This window comes from Oncorhynchus masou, chromosome 10 (genome assembly GCF_036934945.1).
Source record: "Oncorhynchus masou masou isolate Uvic2021 chromosome 10, UVic_Omas_1.1, whole genome shotgun sequence".
In the NCBI taxonomy this organism is placed as follows: domain Eukaryota; kingdom Metazoa; phylum Chordata; class Actinopteri; order Salmoniformes; family Salmonidae; genus Oncorhynchus; species Oncorhynchus masou.
In genome coordinates, this window is record NC_088221.1 from 51,464,480 (window position 1) to 51,484,464 (window position 19,985).

Sequence of the window (19,985 nt, forward strand, 5' to 3'; positions counted from 1 at the left end):
ACTGAAATGTTACTGCGACTGGCTAATATACAGTTTTATTTATTTTACAACAACAACACCTCCTCTTTATAGACCAACAACCCAATATATTACACACTGACTGTATGCAGTAAAGATGGAGTACTCAGCCTGTCCCCATGACAACCCAATATATTACACACTGACTGTATGCAGTAAAGATGGAGTACTCAGCCTGTCACCATGACAACCCAGTATATTACTAGCTGACCGTATGCAGTAAAGATGGAGTACTCAGCCTGTCCCCATGACAACCCAATATATTACACACTGACTGTATGCAGTAAAGATGGAGTACTCAGCCTGTCACCATGACAACCCAATATATTACTCGCTGACCGTATGCAGTAAAGATGGAGTACTCAGCCTGTCACCATGACAACCCAATATATTACTCGCTGACCGTATGCAGTAAAGATGGAGTACTCAGCCTGTCACCATGACAACCCAGTATATTACTAGCTGACCGTATGCAGTAAAGATGGAGTACTCAGCCTGTCCCCATGACAACCCAATATATTACACACTGACTGTATGCAGTAAAGATGGAGTACTCAGCCTGTCCCCATGACAACCCAATATATTACACACTGACTGTATGCAGTAAAGATGGAGTACTCAGCCTGTCCCTCATACTGCCACCATTTATTATTTTATTTTTTTAACCTTTATTTTACTAGGCAAGTCAGTTAAGAACAAATTCTTATTTACAATGACGGCCTACACCGGCCAAACCCGGACGATGCTGGGACAATTATTCACCACCTTATGGGACTCCCAATCACAGCCAGATATGATGCAGCCTGGATTCAAACCAGGGACTGTAGTGATGCCTCTTGCACTGAGATGCAGTGCCTTAGAGCCATGCGCCACTCGGGAGCAAGAAAAGGGCATAGCTTTCTCTCTTGAGTCTGAGACAACGACAAAAGAACGGTTAAACGCTATCCTGCGGGAGTTTTATGGGAGTGTGAGGAATACTAAGAGTAAAGTGTCGAGTTGAAACGTAACATCAACGACCCTCACGGGTCTCCTGGCGGGTTGAACCGTAACATCAACGACCCTCCTCAGAGTCTTTCATGAGACACACAAGGCTCAGATTGACCACCCTCCTAAAGCGGCTTACCAGTTGGCGTCACGTGAAAAGCTAGCTATTCGCTGGCACAAGTGGGAACACTTCAGGCTGAGGAGTAAGGTTCACACATCCACATGTGCTATACACGCTCTTACAAAAGTTAATCGATGCATGCCTGGAGGCAAGGGAAATCATGTCTACGAGTGGCCAACGGTGTGAGAGTTCACTCAAGATTTATTGGCAGCTTAACATGGAGAGCAGAAATTGCTAGAGTGCCATTGATAGTTCTTCCACTCTTGTCATCAAGCAGGACCAGAACCATGAAGAGCTCTTCCACTCTTGTCATCAACCAGGACCAGAACCACGAAGAGTTCTTCCACTCCTGTCATCAACCAGGACCAGAACCACGAAGAGCTCTTCCACTCCTGTCATCAACCAGGACCAGAACCACGAAGAGTTCTTCCATTCTTGTCATCAACCAGGACCAGAACCATGAAGAGTTCTTCCACTCTTGTCATCAACCAGGACCAGAACCACGAAGAGTTATTCCACTCCTGTCATCAAGCAGGACCAGAACCACGAAGAGTTCTTCCATTCTTGTCATCAACCAGGACCATAACCATGAAGAGTTCTTCCACTCTTGTCATCAACCAGGACCAGAACCACAAAGAGTTATTCCACTCCTGTGCCATCAACAGAAACGTCACTGTTAACATCACCAACTAGCTTGGTTAGCTCGGACTCGCCCACCATACCAGGTGTTGCCTATATAAGGCCAGAGGCCTTATAGACCATTTAGACTATAGAGACTATAGAGACTATGGTGACCATTTAGACTATAGAGACCATAGAGATTATAGAGACTATAGAGACTATAGAGACCATTTAGACTATAGAGACTATAGAGACTATAGAGACCATTTAGACTATAGACTATAGAGACCATAGAGACTATAGAGACCATTTATACTATAGAAAATATAGAGACAGTTTATACTATAGAGACTATAGAGACTGTTTAGACTATAGAGACTATAGAGACCGTTTAGACTATAGAGACTATAGAGACCATTTATACTATAGAGACTATAGAGACTGTTTAGACTATAGAGACTATAGAGACCGTTTAGACTATAGAGACTATAGAGACAGTTTAGATTATAGAGACTATAGAGACAGTAGAGACTATAGAGACCATTTATACTATAGAGACTATAGAGACTGTTTAGACTATAGAGACTATAGAGACCGTTTAGACTATAGAGACTATAGAGACTATAGAGACTATTTAGACTATTTAGACTATAGAGACTATTTAGACTATAGAGACTATAGAGACTATAGAGACTATTTAGACTATTTAGACTATAGAGACTATAGAGACTATAGAGACTATAGAGACTATTTGGACTATAGAGACTATAGAGACTATAGAGACTATTTAGACTATATAGACTATTTAGACTATAGAGACTATAGAGACTATAGAGACTATAGAGACTGTTTATATAGAGACTATTTAGACTATAGAGACTATATAGACTATTTAGACTATAGAGACTATAGAGACCATTTAGACTATAGAGACTATAGAGACTATTTAGACTATTTAGACTATAGAGACTATAGAGACTATAGAGACTATAGAGACTATAGAGACTATAGAGACTATTTAGACTATAGAGACTATTTAGACTATAGAGACTATAGAGACTATAGAGACTATAGAAACCAGACAGGATCAGGAGCAGAGCAGACAGTGAAAGCCTGCAGGGGTAAAGCTCCTTGGTTTGTATATGTATTCTTCTCTCTAATGCTTGTCCCACTGGGCCTCAGATCAGCTCTAGAACGTTCCTGATCCACAACACCTTCTGACACATCGATCTAGCACCCTCTAGGATTTGTTGCTATTCGTTATTTCATGCTCCATCCATTTGGATGTCAGTTTGAACAGGTTTGAAATAACCTCATGGCAGAATTGTTGTTTTGGGGGGGTTCTGAGATTACGGCTAAAGCGTATATCGGTTAGGCAATGAACTTTTAGAACACCTGTGTGCTTCTCCTGCTGGCATTGAACGTAAGTCATTGCCCGTAAGACTGTGACAGATCGGTGTTGTGTGACTGCTTGTCTCCCTCTTCCCAGGATTCCTCTGTGGGTGAGCTGATGGCTGAATATGAAACAGCAGGGTTGAACCTGTATGTTTAGATACAAACGGTGATGGCTGATCATTTGGTTTTTCCTCTCGCCCCTAATGCAGGCGGACCTGAAGGAGCGCTACAGTGTGGGAGAGCTGCTAGCGGACTTGGCAGGCTGCAGGGCGAGACGAGTACTAGTCTTCGTAGAGCAGAGTTACAGCGGGGCGCTTAGTAAGAGATTGAAAGCATCTCTGAAACACCTGAACGTGGTGCTGCTCAACATAGCCGACAGCTGGGCCTCGCTGCACCCAGCAACATGCCTTATAGACCACCTGAGTAAGGTATGTAGCAAAACCCTGCACAGTGCCTTAGAAACCACCTGAGTAAGGTATTTAGCAAAACCCTGCACAGTTACTTAGAGACCACCTGAGTAAGTGCCTTAGAGACCATGTAGCAAAACCCTGCACAGTGCCTTATAGACCACCTGAGTAAGGTATGTAGCAAAACCCTGCACAGTGCCTTAGAGACCACCTGAGTAAGGTATGTAGCAAAACCCTGCACAGTGCCTTAGAGACCACCTGAGTAAGGTATGTAGCAAAACCCTGCACAGTGCCTTAGAGACCACCTGAGTAAGGTATGTAGCAAAACCCTGCACAGTGCCTTATAGACCACCTGAGTAAGGTATGTAGCAAAACCCTGCACAGTGCCTTAGAGACCACCTGAGTAAGGTATGTAGCAAAACCCTGCACAGTGCCTTATAGACCACCTGAGTAAGGTATGTAGCAAAACCCTGCACAGTGCCTTAGAGACCACCTGAGTAAGGTATGTAGCAAAACCCTGCACAGTGACCACCTTATAGCAAAACCCTGCACAGTGCCTAGACCACCTGAGAGTAAGGTATGCCTTATAAACCACCAAAACCCTGCACAGTGCCTTATAGACCACCTGAGTAAGGTATGTAGCAAAACCCTGCACAGTGCCTTATAGACCACCTGAGTAAGGTATGTAGCAAAACCCTGCACAGTGCCTTAGAGACCACCTGAGTAAGGTATGTAGCAAAACCCTGCACAGTGCCTTATAAACCACCTGAGTAAGGTATGACCACCTAGCAAAACCCTGCACAGTGCCTTATAGACCACCTGAGTAAGGTATGTAGCAAAACCCTGCACAGTGCCTTATAGACCACCTGAGTAAGGTATGTAGCAAAACCCTGCACAGTGCCTTATAGACCACCTGAGTAAGGTATGTAGCAAAACCCTGCACAGTGCCTTATAGACCACCTGAGTAAGGTATGTAGCAAAACCCTGCACAGTGACCACCTTGCACATAGACCACCTGAGTAAAGGTAGCAAAACCCTGCACAGTGCCTTATAGACCACCTGAGTAAGGTAAAACCCTGCACAGTGCCTTATAGACCACCTGAGTAAGGTATGTAGCAAAACCCTGCACAGTGCCTTATAGACCACCTGAGTAAGGTATGTAGCAAAACCCTGCGCAGTGCCTTAGAGACCACCTGAGTAAGGTATGTAGCAAAACCCTGCACAGTGCCTTATAAACCACCTGAGTAAGGTATGTAGCAAAACCCTGCACAGTGCCTTAGAGACCACCTGAGTAAGGTATGAAGCAAAACCCTGCACAGTGCCTTAGAAACCACCTGAGTAAGGTATGTAGCAAAACCATGCACAGTGCCTTAGAGACCACCTGAGTAAGGTATGTAGCAAAACCCTGCACAGTGCTTTATAGACCACCTGAGTAAGGTATGTATGCTAGCAAAACCATGCACAGTGCCTTAGAGACCACCTGAGTAAGGTATGTAGCAAAACCCTGCACAGTGCCTTATAGACCACCTGAGTAAGGTATGTAGCAAAACCCTGCACAGTGCCTTATAGACCACCTGAGTAAGGTATGTAGCAAAACCCTGCACAGTGCCTTATAGACCACCTGAGTAAGGTATGTAGCAAAACCCTGCACAGTGCCTTAGAGACCACCTGAGTAAGGTATGTAGCAAAACCCTGCACAGTGCCTTATAGACCACCTGAGTAAGGTATGTAGCAAAACCCTGCACAGTGCCTTAGAGACCACCTGAGTAAGGTATGTAGCAAAACCCTGCACAGTGCCTTATAGACCACCTGAGTAAGGTATGTAGCAAAACCCTGCGCAGTGCCTTAGAGACCACCTGAGTAAGGTATGTAGCAAAACCCTGCACAGTGCCTTATAGACCACCTGAGTAAGGTATGTAGCAAAACCCTGCGCAGTGCCTTAGAGACCACCTGAGTAAGGTATGAAGCAAAACCCTGCACAGTGCCTTAGAAACCACCTGAGTAAGGTATGCAAAACCCTGCACAGTGCCTTATAGACCACCAAAACCATGCACAGTGCCTTAGAGACCACCTGAGTAAGGTATGTAGCAAAACCCTGCACAGTGCTTAGAGACCACCTTTATAGACCACCTGAGTAAGGTATGTAGCAAAACCCTGCACAGTGCCTTATAGACCACCTGAGTAAGGTAAGTAGCAAAACCCTGCACAGTGCCTTAGAAACCACCTGAGTAAGGTATGTAGCAAAACCCTGCACAGTGCCTTAGAGACCACCTGAGTAAGGTATGTAGCAAAACCCTGCACAGTGCCTTAGAGACCACCTGAGTAAGGTATGTAGCAAAACCCTGCACAGACCACCTGAGTAAGGTAAAACCCTGCGCAGTGCCTTAGAGACCACCTGAGTAAGGTATGTAGCAAAACCCTGCGCAGTGCCTTAGAGACCACCTGAGTAAGGTATGTAGCAAAACCCTGCACAGTGCCTTAGAGACCACCTGAGTAAGGTATGTAGCAAAACCCTGCACAGTGCTTTATAGACCACCTGAGTAAGGTATGTAGCAAAACCCTGCACAGCGCCTTATAGTAAAGAAAAACCCTTGGGTTGTATATCGGAGGACGCATGACTTTCAACCTTCGTCTCTCCCGAGCCCGTACGGGAGTTGTAGCGATGAGACAAGATAGTAGCTACTAACAATTGGATACCAGATCCTTAAAAGGAAATTGGGGAGATCCTTAAAGGGTTCTAAAAATGGGCCATCAGAGGTAAAATGGGCCATCAACAAAACAACAACAATAACAACAACAAAAAAGGTTCTACAGCTGCACCATTGTCGTGGGCCATCAGATACTTAAAAGGTTCTACAGCTGCACCATTGTCGTGGGCCATCAGATCCTTAAAAGGTTCTACAGCTGCACCATTGTCATGGGCCATGCACCATTGAGAGTCTTTCACTGGCTGCATCAAATGGCAACTGCTCGGCATCCAACCGCAAGGCACTACAGGGGGTTCTGCGTATGGCCCAGGACATCACTGGGGTCAAGCTCCCTGCATTCCAAGACCTCTATACCAGGCGGTGTCACAGAAATGCCCTAAAAAATGGTCAAAGACTCCAGCCACCCAAGTCATAGACTGTCCTCACTGATACCGCACGGCAAGTGGTACCGATGGAACCAACAGGACCCTGAACAGCTTCCACCACCAAGTCATAAGGCTCACTGGCTGCTAAATATTAATTAAATAGTTAACCGATAGCTACCCGGACTATCTGCATCGACACCTTTGGCACTAACTCTTTTCCCTCGTCACATACCCTGCTGTTACTGTCTATTATCTATCCTTTACCCCTACCTACAGTATACTGCTGTTACTGTCTATCCTTTTATCAGTATATCCTATTATTACCCCTACCTACAGTATACTGCTGTTACTGTCTATTATCTATCCTTTACCCCTACCTACAGTATACTGCTGTTACTGTCTATTATCTATCCTTTACCCCTACCTACAGTATACTGCTGTTACTGTCTATTATCTATCCTTTACCCCTACCTACAGTATACTGCTGTTACTGTCTATTATCTATCCTTTACCCCTACCTACAGTATACTGCTGTTACTGTCTATTATCTATCCTTTACCCCTACCTACAGTATACTGCTGTTACTGTCTATTATCTATCCTTTACCCCTACCTACAGTATACTGCTGTTACTGTCTATTATCTATCCTTTACCCCTACCTACAGTATACTGCTGTTACTGTCTATTATCTATCCTTTACCACTACCTACAGTATACTGCTGTTACTGTCTATTATCTATCCTTTACCCCTACCTACAGTATACTGCTGTTACTGTCTATTATCTATCCTTTACCCCTACCTACAGTATACTGCTGTTACTGTCTATTATCTATCCTTTACCACTACCTACAGTATACTGCTGTTACTGTCTATTATCTATCCTTTACCCCTACCTACAGTATACTGCTGTTACTGTCTATTATCTATCCTTTACCCCTACCTACAGTATACTGCTGTTACTGTCTATTATCTATCCTTTACCCCTACCTACAGTATACTGCTGTTACTGTCTATTATCTATCCTTTACCCCTACCTACAGTATACTGCTGTTACTGTCTATTATCTATCCTGTTGCCTAGTTACTTTACCTCTACCTTTATGTACATACAGTACCAGTCAAAAGTTTGGACACCTACTCATTCAAGGGTTTTTCTTTACTTTTACTATTTTCTACACAGTCGAATGACAGTGAAGTCATAACAACTATGAAATAACACATATGGAATCATGTAGTAAACCTCATGAAGCTGGTTGAGGAGGTTCAGGAACTCCCTCAAGACGGTTGATAAAGCATTCCGGGTGAAGCTGGTTGAGAAAATGCCAGGAGTGTGTAAAGCTGTCATCACGGCCAAGGGGCAGCTGCTTTGAAGAATCTCAAATATTAGAAAATAACTTTTTTTGGTTAGTAGTCATCTGGAATGCATGTCAATTAACAGGTGTGCCTTGTTAAAAGTTACAAGTATTTCCTTCTTAATGTGTTTGAGCCAATCAGTTGAAGATAGCCCTATTTGATAAAAGATCAAGTCCACATTACGGCTCAAATAAGCAAAGAGAAACGACAGTCCATCATTACTTTAAGACATGAAGGTCAGTCAATGCGGATAATTTCAAGAACTTTGAAAGTTTCTTCAAGTGCCGTCGCAAAAATCCTCAAGCGCTATGATGAAACTGGCTCTCATGAGGACCCAGCCTCAGGGATGGAAGACCCAGAGTTACCTCTGCTGCAGAGGATACGTTCATTAGAGTTACCAGCATCAGATTGCAGCCCAAATAAATGCTTCACAGAGTTCACTTTCTTGTTTATTTAACCTTTATTCACATAACAGACATCTCAACATCATCTGTTCAGAGGAGACTGTGTGAATCAGACCTTCACGGTCGAATTGTTGCAAAGAAACCACTACTAGAGGACACCAATAAGAAGAAGAGACTTGCTTCTACCAAGAAACACAAGCAATGGACATTAGACAGGTGTAAATCTGTCCTTTGGTCTGATGAGTCCAAATTTGAGATTTTTGGTTCCAACCGCCGTCTCTTTGTGAGATGCAGAGTAGGTAAACGGATAATCTCCGCATGTGTGGGTCCCACCGTGAAGCATGGAGGAAGAGGTGTGATGGTGTGGGGGTGCTTTACTGGTGACACTGTCTGTGATTTATTTAGAATTCAAGGCACACTTAACCAGCACGGCTACCACAGCATTCTGCAGCAATTCACCATCCCATCTGGTTTGCGCTTAGTGGGACAATCATTTGTTTTTCAACAGAACATTGCACACCTCCAGGCTGTGTAAAGGCTATTTGACCAAGAAGGAGAGTTATGGAGTGTTGCATCAGATGACCTGGCTTCCACAACCACCTGACCTCAACCCAGTTGAGATGGTTTGGGATGAGTTGGACCGCAGAGTGAAGGAAAAGCAGCCAACAAGTGCTCCACATACGTGGGAAATCCTTCAAGACTGTTGGAAAAGCATTCCAGGTGAAGCTGGTTGAGAGAATCCCAAGCATTGGCAAAGCTGTCATCAAGGCAAAAGGAGGCTACTTTGAAGAATCTAAAACATATTTAGATTTGTTGAACACTTTTTGGGGGCTACTACATGATTCCATATGTGTTATTTCATAGTTTTGATGTCTTCACTATAATTCTACAATGTAGAAAACAGTAAAAATGGCGAAAAACCCATGAATGAGTAGGTGTGTCCAAACTATTGACTGGTACTGTAGCTAACTCAATTACCTCGTGCCCCTACACATCCAATCGGTACAGGTACCCTGTGTATTTAGCCAAGTTACCATTACTCATTGTAGATTTATTTATTGTTATTTTTCTATTCATTTCTTAAAATGGATAAAAACGATGTCTGTACAGCCAGCGCTACCCACTGAGAAGAGATAACAAAATGTTCTATAAAATTGTTACGAGGCTTCCTGAAATGATGTTCTCGCAATAATGTATAAAGTGGAGATCACACCACCACCATCAATCATTTGACCTGACCCTCTTCTTCCTCCCATCTCTTCTCAGGATTCAGGGATGTCCCGACTCCTCGACCCCAAATCCAGCCTCTTGGATGTCAACCTATCTGGTGCGCCCTGTAACACAACTCCACCTCTGAGCGAAGCAGAGATGAGGAAGGAGTACATGGGCTGTCAGAACCTCCCCACCGCCCTGTGGTACCAGAACCACAACCAGAACCTCCCCCCTGCTCTGTGGTACCAGAACCACAACTAGATCGTCCCGACCACCCTGTGGTACCAGAATCAGAACTTCCCATCGCCATGTGATATCAGAACCTCTCCACCGACCTGTGGTACCAGAACCATAAACCACAACTAAAACCTACCCACTGCCCTATGGTACCAGAACCCCCCCACCACCCTGTGGTACCAGAACCAGAACCAGAACCTTCCCATCATGCTGTGGCATCAGAACCACACCAGAATCTCCACACCGCCCTGTGGTACCAGAACCACAACTAGAACCAATACCTCCCTACCGCCCTGTGGTATCAGAACCACAGCTAGAACATCCCCACCGTCCTGTGGTGTCAGATCCCCCCCCACCACCCTGTGGTACCAGAACCACAACCATAACCTTCTCATCACCCTATGGTACCAGGACCAGATCCTCCCCACCACACTGTGATACCAGGACCACAACCTCCCCACCACAATGTGGTACCAGAACCTGAACCTCCCCACTGTCCTGTGGTACCAGAACCTGAACCTCCCCACTCTCCTGTGGTACCAGGACCAGATCCTCCCCACTGTCCCTGTGGTACCAGGACCAGAACCTCCCCATCAACCTGTGGTACAGGAACCACAACTAGAACCAGTCCCTCCCCACCGCCCTGTGGTACCAGTACCACAACTAGAACCTCCCCACCGGTCTGTGGTACCAGGGCCACAACTAGAACCTCCCCACCGGTCTGTGGTACCAGAACCACAACTAGAACCTCCCCACCGGTCTGTGGTACCAGGGCCACAACTAGAACATCCCCACCGGTCTGTGGTACCAGAACCACAACCAGAACCTTCACAGCACCTTGTGGTACCAGAACCACATCCCAGAACCGACACAGACCCCTGGACAGAATTTTATTTTGAAAGAACACTCAGACTCATACACACACATGCACACACACACACACACACACACACACACACACACACACACACACACACACACACACACACACACACACACACACACACACACACACACACACACACAGACGCAGACACAAATAACAAGACAAGAGAAGACAACACACACAGACAGACATACCTAACAACACAAGAGAAGACCACACACAGACAGACACAAATAACAACACAGACAGACACAAATAACAAGACAATAGACAACACACAGACCGAATCACAGAGAAGGCTAGTTGCTTTGTCAATCACACACTAGATGATGGCTTGACATTGGGAGTCATTTCTGTTACAACACATTCTTATTTAAGTGTATCTTTTGAGCCCACATACATATAGTACTGCAGGATTTGTGCTAGTGATGGAGGAAAAAAGTCCCGTTACATTTCGCAATATTATTTTTGACGATTATTATTGACGAATTGATAGTTTGACTACAAGTATCGATTTAAAAAAATAATAAAAATGAAAAAAAAAACACCTGCCTTTTTTTTTGCTAGGTAGCGTTAGCTAGAGCTAGGTAGTGTTAGCTAGAGCTAGGTCGTGTTAGCTAGAGCTAGGTAGTGTTAGCTAGAGCTAGGTAGTGTTAGCTTGCACTAGGTAGTGTTAACTAGAGCTAGGTAGTGTTAGCTAGCGCTAGGTAGTGTTAGCTTGAGCTAGGTAGTGTTAACTAGAGCTAGGTAGTGTTAGCTTGAGCTAGGTAGTGTTAACTAGAGCTAGGTCGTGTTAGCTAGAGCTAGGTAGTGTTAGCTAGAGCTAGGTCGTGTTAGCTAGAGCTAGGTAGTGTTAGCTAGCGCTAGGTAGTGTTAGCTTGAGCTAGGTAGTGTTAACTAGAGCTAGGTAGTGTTAGCTTGAGCTAGGTAGTGTTAGCTAGAGCTAGGTAGTGTTAGCTAGAGCTAGGTCGTGTTAGCTAGAGCTAGGTAGTGTTAGCTAGCGCTAGGTAGTGTTAGCTTGAGCTAGGTAGTGTTAACTAGAGCTAGGTAGTGTTAGCTTGAGCTAGGTAGTGTTAGCTAGAGCTAGGTAGTGTTAGCTAGCGCTAGGTAGTGTTAACTAGAGCTAGGTAGTGTTAGCTAGAGCTAGGTAGTGTTAGCTTGAGCTAGGTAGTGTTAGCTAGCGCTAGGTAGTGTTAGCTAGCGCTAGGTAGTGTTAGCTAGCTCTTGTCGGCTGTACTAGCCTGTTCTCTTTCTTTTTAAATAGTGAACCAACATACAGTATTTTCAGCACTTTTATTTCCATGACTGATCCAATCTAACTAACATATAGTGAGCAATATGTATACAACTTCAAATCACAATCAAGTATCGAATCACAAAATATATAGAATCGTGAGAATCGTGAGAATAGCAATACATACAGAATCGTGAGAATAGCAATACATTTCGTTTCGGCACCTAAGTGTCATGATAATTGTCGTATCGTGAGTTCCCTGGTGATTCCCAGCCCTGAAAGGACACTTTCAGATCTGTACCAAGGACCGGAGAGAGAGGGACTCTGACAGTTAAATGTGTATATGGAAGGGAAGAGGAGCGGACGAGGGAAGAGGACGGGACGGTGTGTTTGATTGTCCTCACTCTGAACCCCGGCATCATCACCACGGACGCTTGGTGACGGACAGGGAGTAGAGGAGGGGGAAACATCCCAAGAGGACCACCCTGTCCTGTGCCAGCTAGCGGCAGCTCCTGACGGTTGGGTACAGACTGTGAAGAGGTTCAGATAGAGGACACCAGAGCCTCTGGACGACTTACCTCCCTCTCTAGGTCTCTGAACAAGGTGACAATGGATGCGTCCCCAGAGCCACCCTATTCCCTACACAGTGCACTACTTTAGACCAGAGCCCTATGGCACCCTATTCCCTATATAGTACACTACTTTAGACCAGAGCGTATTCCCTATATAGTGCACTACTTTAGACCAGAGCCCTATGGCACCCTATTCCCTATATAGTACACTACTTTAGACCAGAGCGTATTCCCTATATAGTGCACTACTTTAGACCAGAGCCCTATGGCACCCTATTCCCTATATAGTACACTACTTTAGACCAGAGCGTATTCCCTACACAGTGCACTATTTAGACCAGAGCCCTATGGCACCCTATTCCCTATATAGTACACTACCTTAGACCAGAGCGTATTCCCTACACAGTGCACTGCTTTTGACCAGAGCCCTATGGCACCCTATTCCCTATATAGTACACTACTTTAGACCAGAGCCTATTCCCTACACAGTGCACTACTTTAGACCAGAGCCCTATGGCACCCTATTCCCTATATAGTACACTACTTTAGACCAGAGCCTATTCCCTACACAGTGCACTACTTCAGACCAGGGGCTTTATTCAAATAATGCCACTCTGCAACACATCATGCCTGCTTTAACATTTCTCCCAGAGCAACCAAGCCCAGCACAGCCCTCAGCCCAGACAGCAGACACCTCAGTAAGACAGCTGTGTCCAGTGTTGGCTTACTGCTCTATGATTTAATGATGAGAACGCGGCCTGCTCCAGTCCTGTCCTCAGAGCAGACTGTCTCCAGTCCTGTCCTCAGAGCAGACTGTCTCCAGTCCTGTCCTCAGCTCAGACTGTCTCCAGTCCTGTCCTCAGAGCAGACTGTCTCCAGTCCTGTCCTCAGAGCAGACTGTCTCCAGTCCTGTCCTCAGAGCAGACTGTCTCCAGTCCTGTCCTCAGAGCAGACTGTCTCCAGCCCTGTCCTCAGCACAGACTGTCTCCAGTCCTGTCCTCAGAGCAGACTGTCTACAGTCCTGTCCTCAGAGCAGACTGTCTCCAGTCCTGTCCTCAGAGCAGACTGTCTCCAGTCCTGTCCTCAGCTCAGACTGTCTCCAGCCCTGTCCTCAGAGCAGACTGTCTCCAGTCCTGTCCTCAGAGCAGACTGTCTCCAGCCCTGTCCTCAGCACAGACTGTCTCCAGTCCTGTCCTCAGAGCAGACTGTCTACAGTCTCTCTGTCCCCTACCTTCTCTTCTCTCTGTCCTCTACCTTCTCCCTGTACCCTACCTTCTCTAATCTCTGTCCTCCACCTTCTCTTCTCTCTGTCCTCTACCTTCTCTTCTCTCTGTCCTCAACCTTTCTCTCTCTCATGTACAGACAGACCCTACCTTCAGACTTCAACTCTGTCACACAGCACCTATAGACACATGGACAATACAGACAGACCCAACCGCATGGACAATACAGACAGACCCAACCACATGGACAACACACAGCACCTATAGACACATGGACAATACAGACAGACCCAACCGCATGGACAACACAGACAGACCCGACCACATGGACAACACATGGACAATACAGACAGACCCAACCGCATGGACAATACAGACAGACCCAACCACATGGACAACACATGGACAATACAGACAGACTCAACCACATGGACAACACAGACAGACCCAACCACATGGACAACACACTGCACCTATAGCCACATGGACAACACAGACAGACCCGACCACATGGACAACACAGACAGACCCGACCACATGGCCAACACATGGACAACACAGACAGACCCGACCACATGGAAAACACATGGACAACACAGACAGACCCAACCACATGGACAACACAGACAGACCCGACCACATGGCCAACACAGACAGACCCGACCACATGGACAACACATGGACAACACAGACAGACCCAACCACATGGACAACACATGGACAACACAGACAAACCCAACCACATGGACAACACAGACAGACCCAACCACATGGACAACACATGGACAATACAGACAGACCCAACCACATGGACAACACAGACAGACCCGACCACATGGACAACACACAGCACCTATAGACACATGGACAACACAGACAGACCCGACCACATGGACAACACAGACAGACCCGACCACATGGACAACACAGACAGACCCGACCACATGGCCAACACATGGACAACACAGACAGACCCGACCACATGGACAACACAGACAGACCCGACCACATGGACAACACAGACAGACCCGACCACATGGACAACACACATGCACTTTGGCATGCTTTGCTTTTTCTGCATCCCAACCCCAATCACACACGTTACAATCTCCTGTGTTCGTCATTTCATTGAGTTGACAATGGTTGGCATAAGCCGTATAAATGTTGTGTCTACGATGTTTCAGTGAGTTGATAATGTTGTGTCTACGATGTTTCAGTGAGTTGATAATGCTCGTCATAAACAGTATGAATGTTGTGTCTACGATGTTTCATTGAGTTGATAATGCTCGTCATAAACAGTATAAATGTTGTGTCTACGATGTTTCATTGAGTTGGTAATGTTGTGTCTACGATGTATCATTGAGTTGGTAATGTTGTGTCTACGATGTATCATTGAGTTGGTAATGTTGTGTCTACAGAGCCTTCGGAATGTATTCAGACCCCTTGACTGTTTTTGTTACGTTTACAGCCTTATTCTAAAATTGATTAGATAGTTTTTTCCCCTCAAGCAATCTACACACAATACCCCATAGTGACATCACAATACCCCATAATGACATCACAATACCCCATAATGACATCACAATACCCCATAATAACAAAGCAAAAACAAGTTTTTAGACGTTTTTTGCTAATTTATTAAAAATACAAATCTGAAATTATACATTAACATAAGTATTCAGGCACCTTTGCCAGTGATTACAGCCTTCAGTCTTCTTGGGTATGACGCTACAAGCTTAGCACACCTGTATTTGGGGAGTTGATCAAATTCTACTCTACAGATCCTCTCAAGCTCTATCAGGTTAGATGGGGAGCATCGCTGCCCAGCTATTTTCAGGTTTCTCCAGAGATGTTCGATCGGGTTCAAGTCCGGGCCTGGCTGGGCCACTCAAGGACATTCAGAGACTTGTCCTGAAGCCACTCCTGCGTTGTCTTGGCTGTGTGCTTAGGGTCGTTGTCCTGTTGGAAGGTGAACTTTTGCACCAGTCAGAGGTCCTGAGCGCTCTGGAGAAGGTTTTCACCAAGGATCTTTCTGTACTTTGCTGTGTTCATCTTTGCCTCGATCCTGACTAGTCTCCCAGTCCCTAAAAATCTGTTTTCACTTTGTCATTATGGAGTATTGTGTGTAGATTGCTGAGATATATATATATATATAAAACATTTAGAATAAGGCTGTAAAGTAACAAAACGTGTAAAAAGTCAAGGGGTCTGAATACTTTCTGAAGGCCCTGTACGTAGTTTCATTGTGCTGATAATGCTTGGCATATGAATGTGAGACCACAATCAGTCATAGCAATTCTGCCCCCCCTCAATCTTGTCTCACTCCTCCCTATTGGGTTTGATGAGATTGAAATGTCTTTTATATATAGGCCAGATACATTTAACTGTTTGTCCTATGTCCTATGTCCTATTCTATAAATGCTGTTTGTTAATCTTGTAAGTTACTGCTCAACGAATGAAGTTTAATGGATGTTTGATGGAATTTCAAATCCTACATGTTCTGTGTATTTTACAACCATAGCTTGTGCAAGCAGATGTACATATTCAAAATAAATGACCTTTTTGTACATACACAAGTAGATGTGTTTGTATTTATTGCCATGTACTTTGTTTACGATTGATTGTTTAACTTGTTCAAGTGTTTCATAAATGGATGCCATCGTTAATTTAATAAAACAACAGCAGCTTCACAGATCACGTTGCAGTGCATTGGAGTTTCCTCTATCGTACAGATTCCTAATTCATTAATAATAATAAAGAATTGCCAAACAAACAGAGGTCAGAGGCTATCTGACGCAGTTTATTATAAACAGTTGAAGCTGTGTGTAAGAAACTAGGTAAATGTTTTGGTCCCTGGGAAGCATAAAATCAAGTAAAAAGCTTTGTTTCTGCTTAGGTTAGTGTATCAGATATAACATTCATTTTCATTGAATATATTGTCACAAGCCTAGTTGTTTGGAGCAGCTGAAATGTATCTCACTCTGAAAATCAGGATCACAAGTTCGAATCTGGTTTAGGAACCTAGACCAACTCACCTGAATCTGGCCTAGGAACCTAGACCAACTCACCTGAATCTGGCCTAGGAACCTAGACCAACTCACCTGAATCTGGCCTAGGAACCTAGACCAACTCACCTGAATCTGGCCTAGGAACCTAGACCAACTCACCTGAATCGGCCCTAGGAAAGGAAAAGCCATATCTCTGTCCAGTGTCTGTGTTCTTTTGCCCATCTTAATCTTAATTTTTATTGGCCCGTCTGAGATATGGCGTTTTGCAACTCTGCCTAGAAGGCCAGCATTCCGGAGTCGCCTCTTCACTGTTGACGTTGAGACTGGTGTTTTCCGGGTACTACATTTGAAGTCAGAAGTTTACATACACTTAGGTTGGAGTCATTAAAACACGTTTATCAACCACTCCACAAATGTCTTGTTAACAATCTATAGTTTTGGCAAGTCGGTTAGGACATCTACTTTGTGTATGACACAAGTCATTTTTCCAACAATAGTTTACAGACAGATTATTTCACTTATAATTCACTGTTTCACAATGCCAGTGGGTGAGAAGTTTACATACACTAAGTTGACTGTGCCTTTAAACAGCTTGGAAAATTCCAGAAAATGATGTCATGGCTTTAGAAGCTTCTGATAGGCTAATTGACATCATTTGAGTCAATTGGAGGTGTACCTGTGCCTCTTTGCTTGACATCATAGGAAAATCAAAAGAAATCAGCCAAGACCTCAGAAAAAATATTGTAGACCTCCACAAGTCTGGTTTATCCTTTGGAGCAATTTACAAACACCTGAAGGTACCACGTTCATCTGTACAGACAATAGTTCGCAAATATGAACACCATGGGACCACGCAGCTGTCATACCGCTCAGGAAGGAGATGTGTTCTGTCTCCTAGAGATGAACGTACTTTGGTGCAAAAAGTGCACATCACTCCCAGAACATGTGAAGATGCTGGAGATAACAGGTACAAAAGTATCTACAGTGGGGCAAAAAAGTATTTAGTCAGCCACCAATTGTGCAAGTTCTCCCACTTAAAAAGATGAGAGAGGCCTGTAATTTTCATCATAGGTACACTTCAACTATGACAGACAAAATGAGAAAAAAATATCCAGAAAATCACATTGTAGGATTTTTAATGAATTTATTTGCAAATTATGGTGGAAATTAAGTATTTGGTCACCTACAAACAAGCAAGATTTCTGGCTCTCACAGACCTGTAACTTCTTCTTTAAGAGGCTCCTCTGTCCTCCACTCGTTACCAGTATTAATGGCACCTGTTTGAACGTGTTATCAGTATAAAAGACACCTGTCCACAACCTCAAACAGTCACACTCCAAACTCCACTATGGCCAAGACCAAAGAGCTGTCAAAGGACACCAGAAACAAAATTGTAGACCTGCACCAGGCTGGGAAGACTGAATCTGCAGCTTGGTTTGAAGAAATCAACTGTGGGAGCAATTATTAGGAAATGAAAGACATACAAGACCACTGATAATCTCCCTCGATCTGGGGCTCCACGCAAGATCTCACCCCGTGGGGTCAAAATGATCACAAGAACGGTGAGCAAAAATCCCAGAACCACACGGGTTGACCTAGTGAATGACCTGCAGAGAGCTGGGACCAAAGTAACAAAGCCTAGCATCAGCAAGGACATTGAAGATGAAACGTGGCTGGGTCTTTCATCATGACAATGATCCCAAACACACCGCCCGGGCAACGAAGGAGTGGCTTTGTAAGAAGCATTTCAAGGTCCTGGAGTGGCCTAGCCAGTCTCCAGATCTCAACCCCATAGAAAATCTTTGGAGGGAGTTGAAAGTCCGTGTTTCCCAGCAACAGCCCCAAAACATCACTGCTCTAGAGAAGATCTGCATGGAGGAATGGGCCAAAATACCAGCAACAGTGTGTGAAAACCTTGTGAAGACTTACAGTAAACGTTTGACCCCTGTCATTGCCAACAAATGGGTATATAACAAAGTATTGAGATAAACTTTTGTTATTGACCAAATACTTATTTTCCACCATCATTTGCAAATAAATTCATTAAAAATCCTACAATGTGATTTTCTGGATTTCTTTTTCTCATTTTGTCTGTCATAGTTGAAGTGTACCTATGATGAAAATTACAGGCCTCTCTCATCTTTTTAAGTGGGAGAACTTGCACAATTGGTGGCTGACTAAATACTTTTTTGCCCCACTGTATATCCACAGTAAAACGAGTACTATATCGACATAACCTGAAAGGCCGCTCAGCAAGGAAGAAGCCACTGCTCCAAAACCGCCATAAAAAAGCCAGACTACGGTTTGCAACTGTACATGGGGACAAAGATCATACTTTTTGTGTGTATGTAAACTTCTGACCCACTGGGAATGTGATGAAAGAAATAAAAGCTGAAATAAATCACTCTCTCTACTATTATTCTGACATTTCACATTCTTAAAATAAAGTGGTGATCCTAACTGACCTAAGACAGGGAATTTTTACTGGAATTAAATGCCAGGAATTGTGAAAAACTGAGTTGAAATGTATTTGGCTAAGGTGCATGTAAACTTCTGACTTCAACTGTATATAATATCATTGCAAAAAGGTTTTCTAATGATCAATTAGCCTTTTAAAATGATAAACTTGGATTAGCTAACACAACGTGCCATTGGAACACAGGAGTGATGGTTGCTGATAATGGGCCTCTGTACGTCTATGTAGATATTCCATTTAAAAAATCAGCCGTTTCCAGCTACAATAGTCATTTACAACATTAACAATGTCTACACTGTATTTTTGATCAATTTGATGTTATTTTCATGGACACATTCTTATGTTGCTTTTCTTTCAAAAACAAGGACATTTCTTAGTGACCCCAAACTTTTGAACGGTAGTGTAGATATAAATATATGGATGAGCAATGGCCGAGCGGCATAGATGCAATAGATGGTATAAGATACAGTACATATGAGATGAGTAATGCAAGATATGTAAACATTATTAAAGTGGAATTACTAAAGTGACTAGTGATCCATTTATTGAAGTTGCCAATGATTTCAAATCTGTATGTCGGCAGCAACCTCTCTGTATAAGTGAAGGCTGTTTAACAGTCTGGTGGCCTTGAAAAATAAGCTGTTTTTCAGTCTCTCTGTCCCAGCTTTGATGCACCTGTGCTTGCCTCGCCTTCTGGATGGTAGCGGGGTGAACAGGCAGTGGCTCGGGTGGTTGTTGTCCTTGATGATCTTTTTGGCCTT

At 44.1% G+C, this 19,985-nt stretch overlaps 1 protein-coding gene across 1 annotated transcript in view; it reads left to right on the forward strand.

The window, feature by feature from the left end:
• si:ch211-67e16.11 (uncharacterized) overlaps positions 1-13,852 on the forward strand; it is a 37,971-nt gene extending 24,119 nt beyond the window's left edge. Inside the window, exons 6-7 of the mRNA XM_064976977.1 lie at positions 3,349-3,567; positions 9,643-13,852. Of these exons, the coding sequence (XP_064833049.1) occupies positions 3,349-3,567; positions 9,643-9,849 (426 nt within the window). The 3' untranslated portion in view covers positions 9,850-13,852. The remainder of the gene's footprint in view (positions 1-3,348; positions 3,568-9,642) is intronic.
• The last annotated feature ends 6,133 nt before the right edge of the window (positions 13,853-19,985 follow it).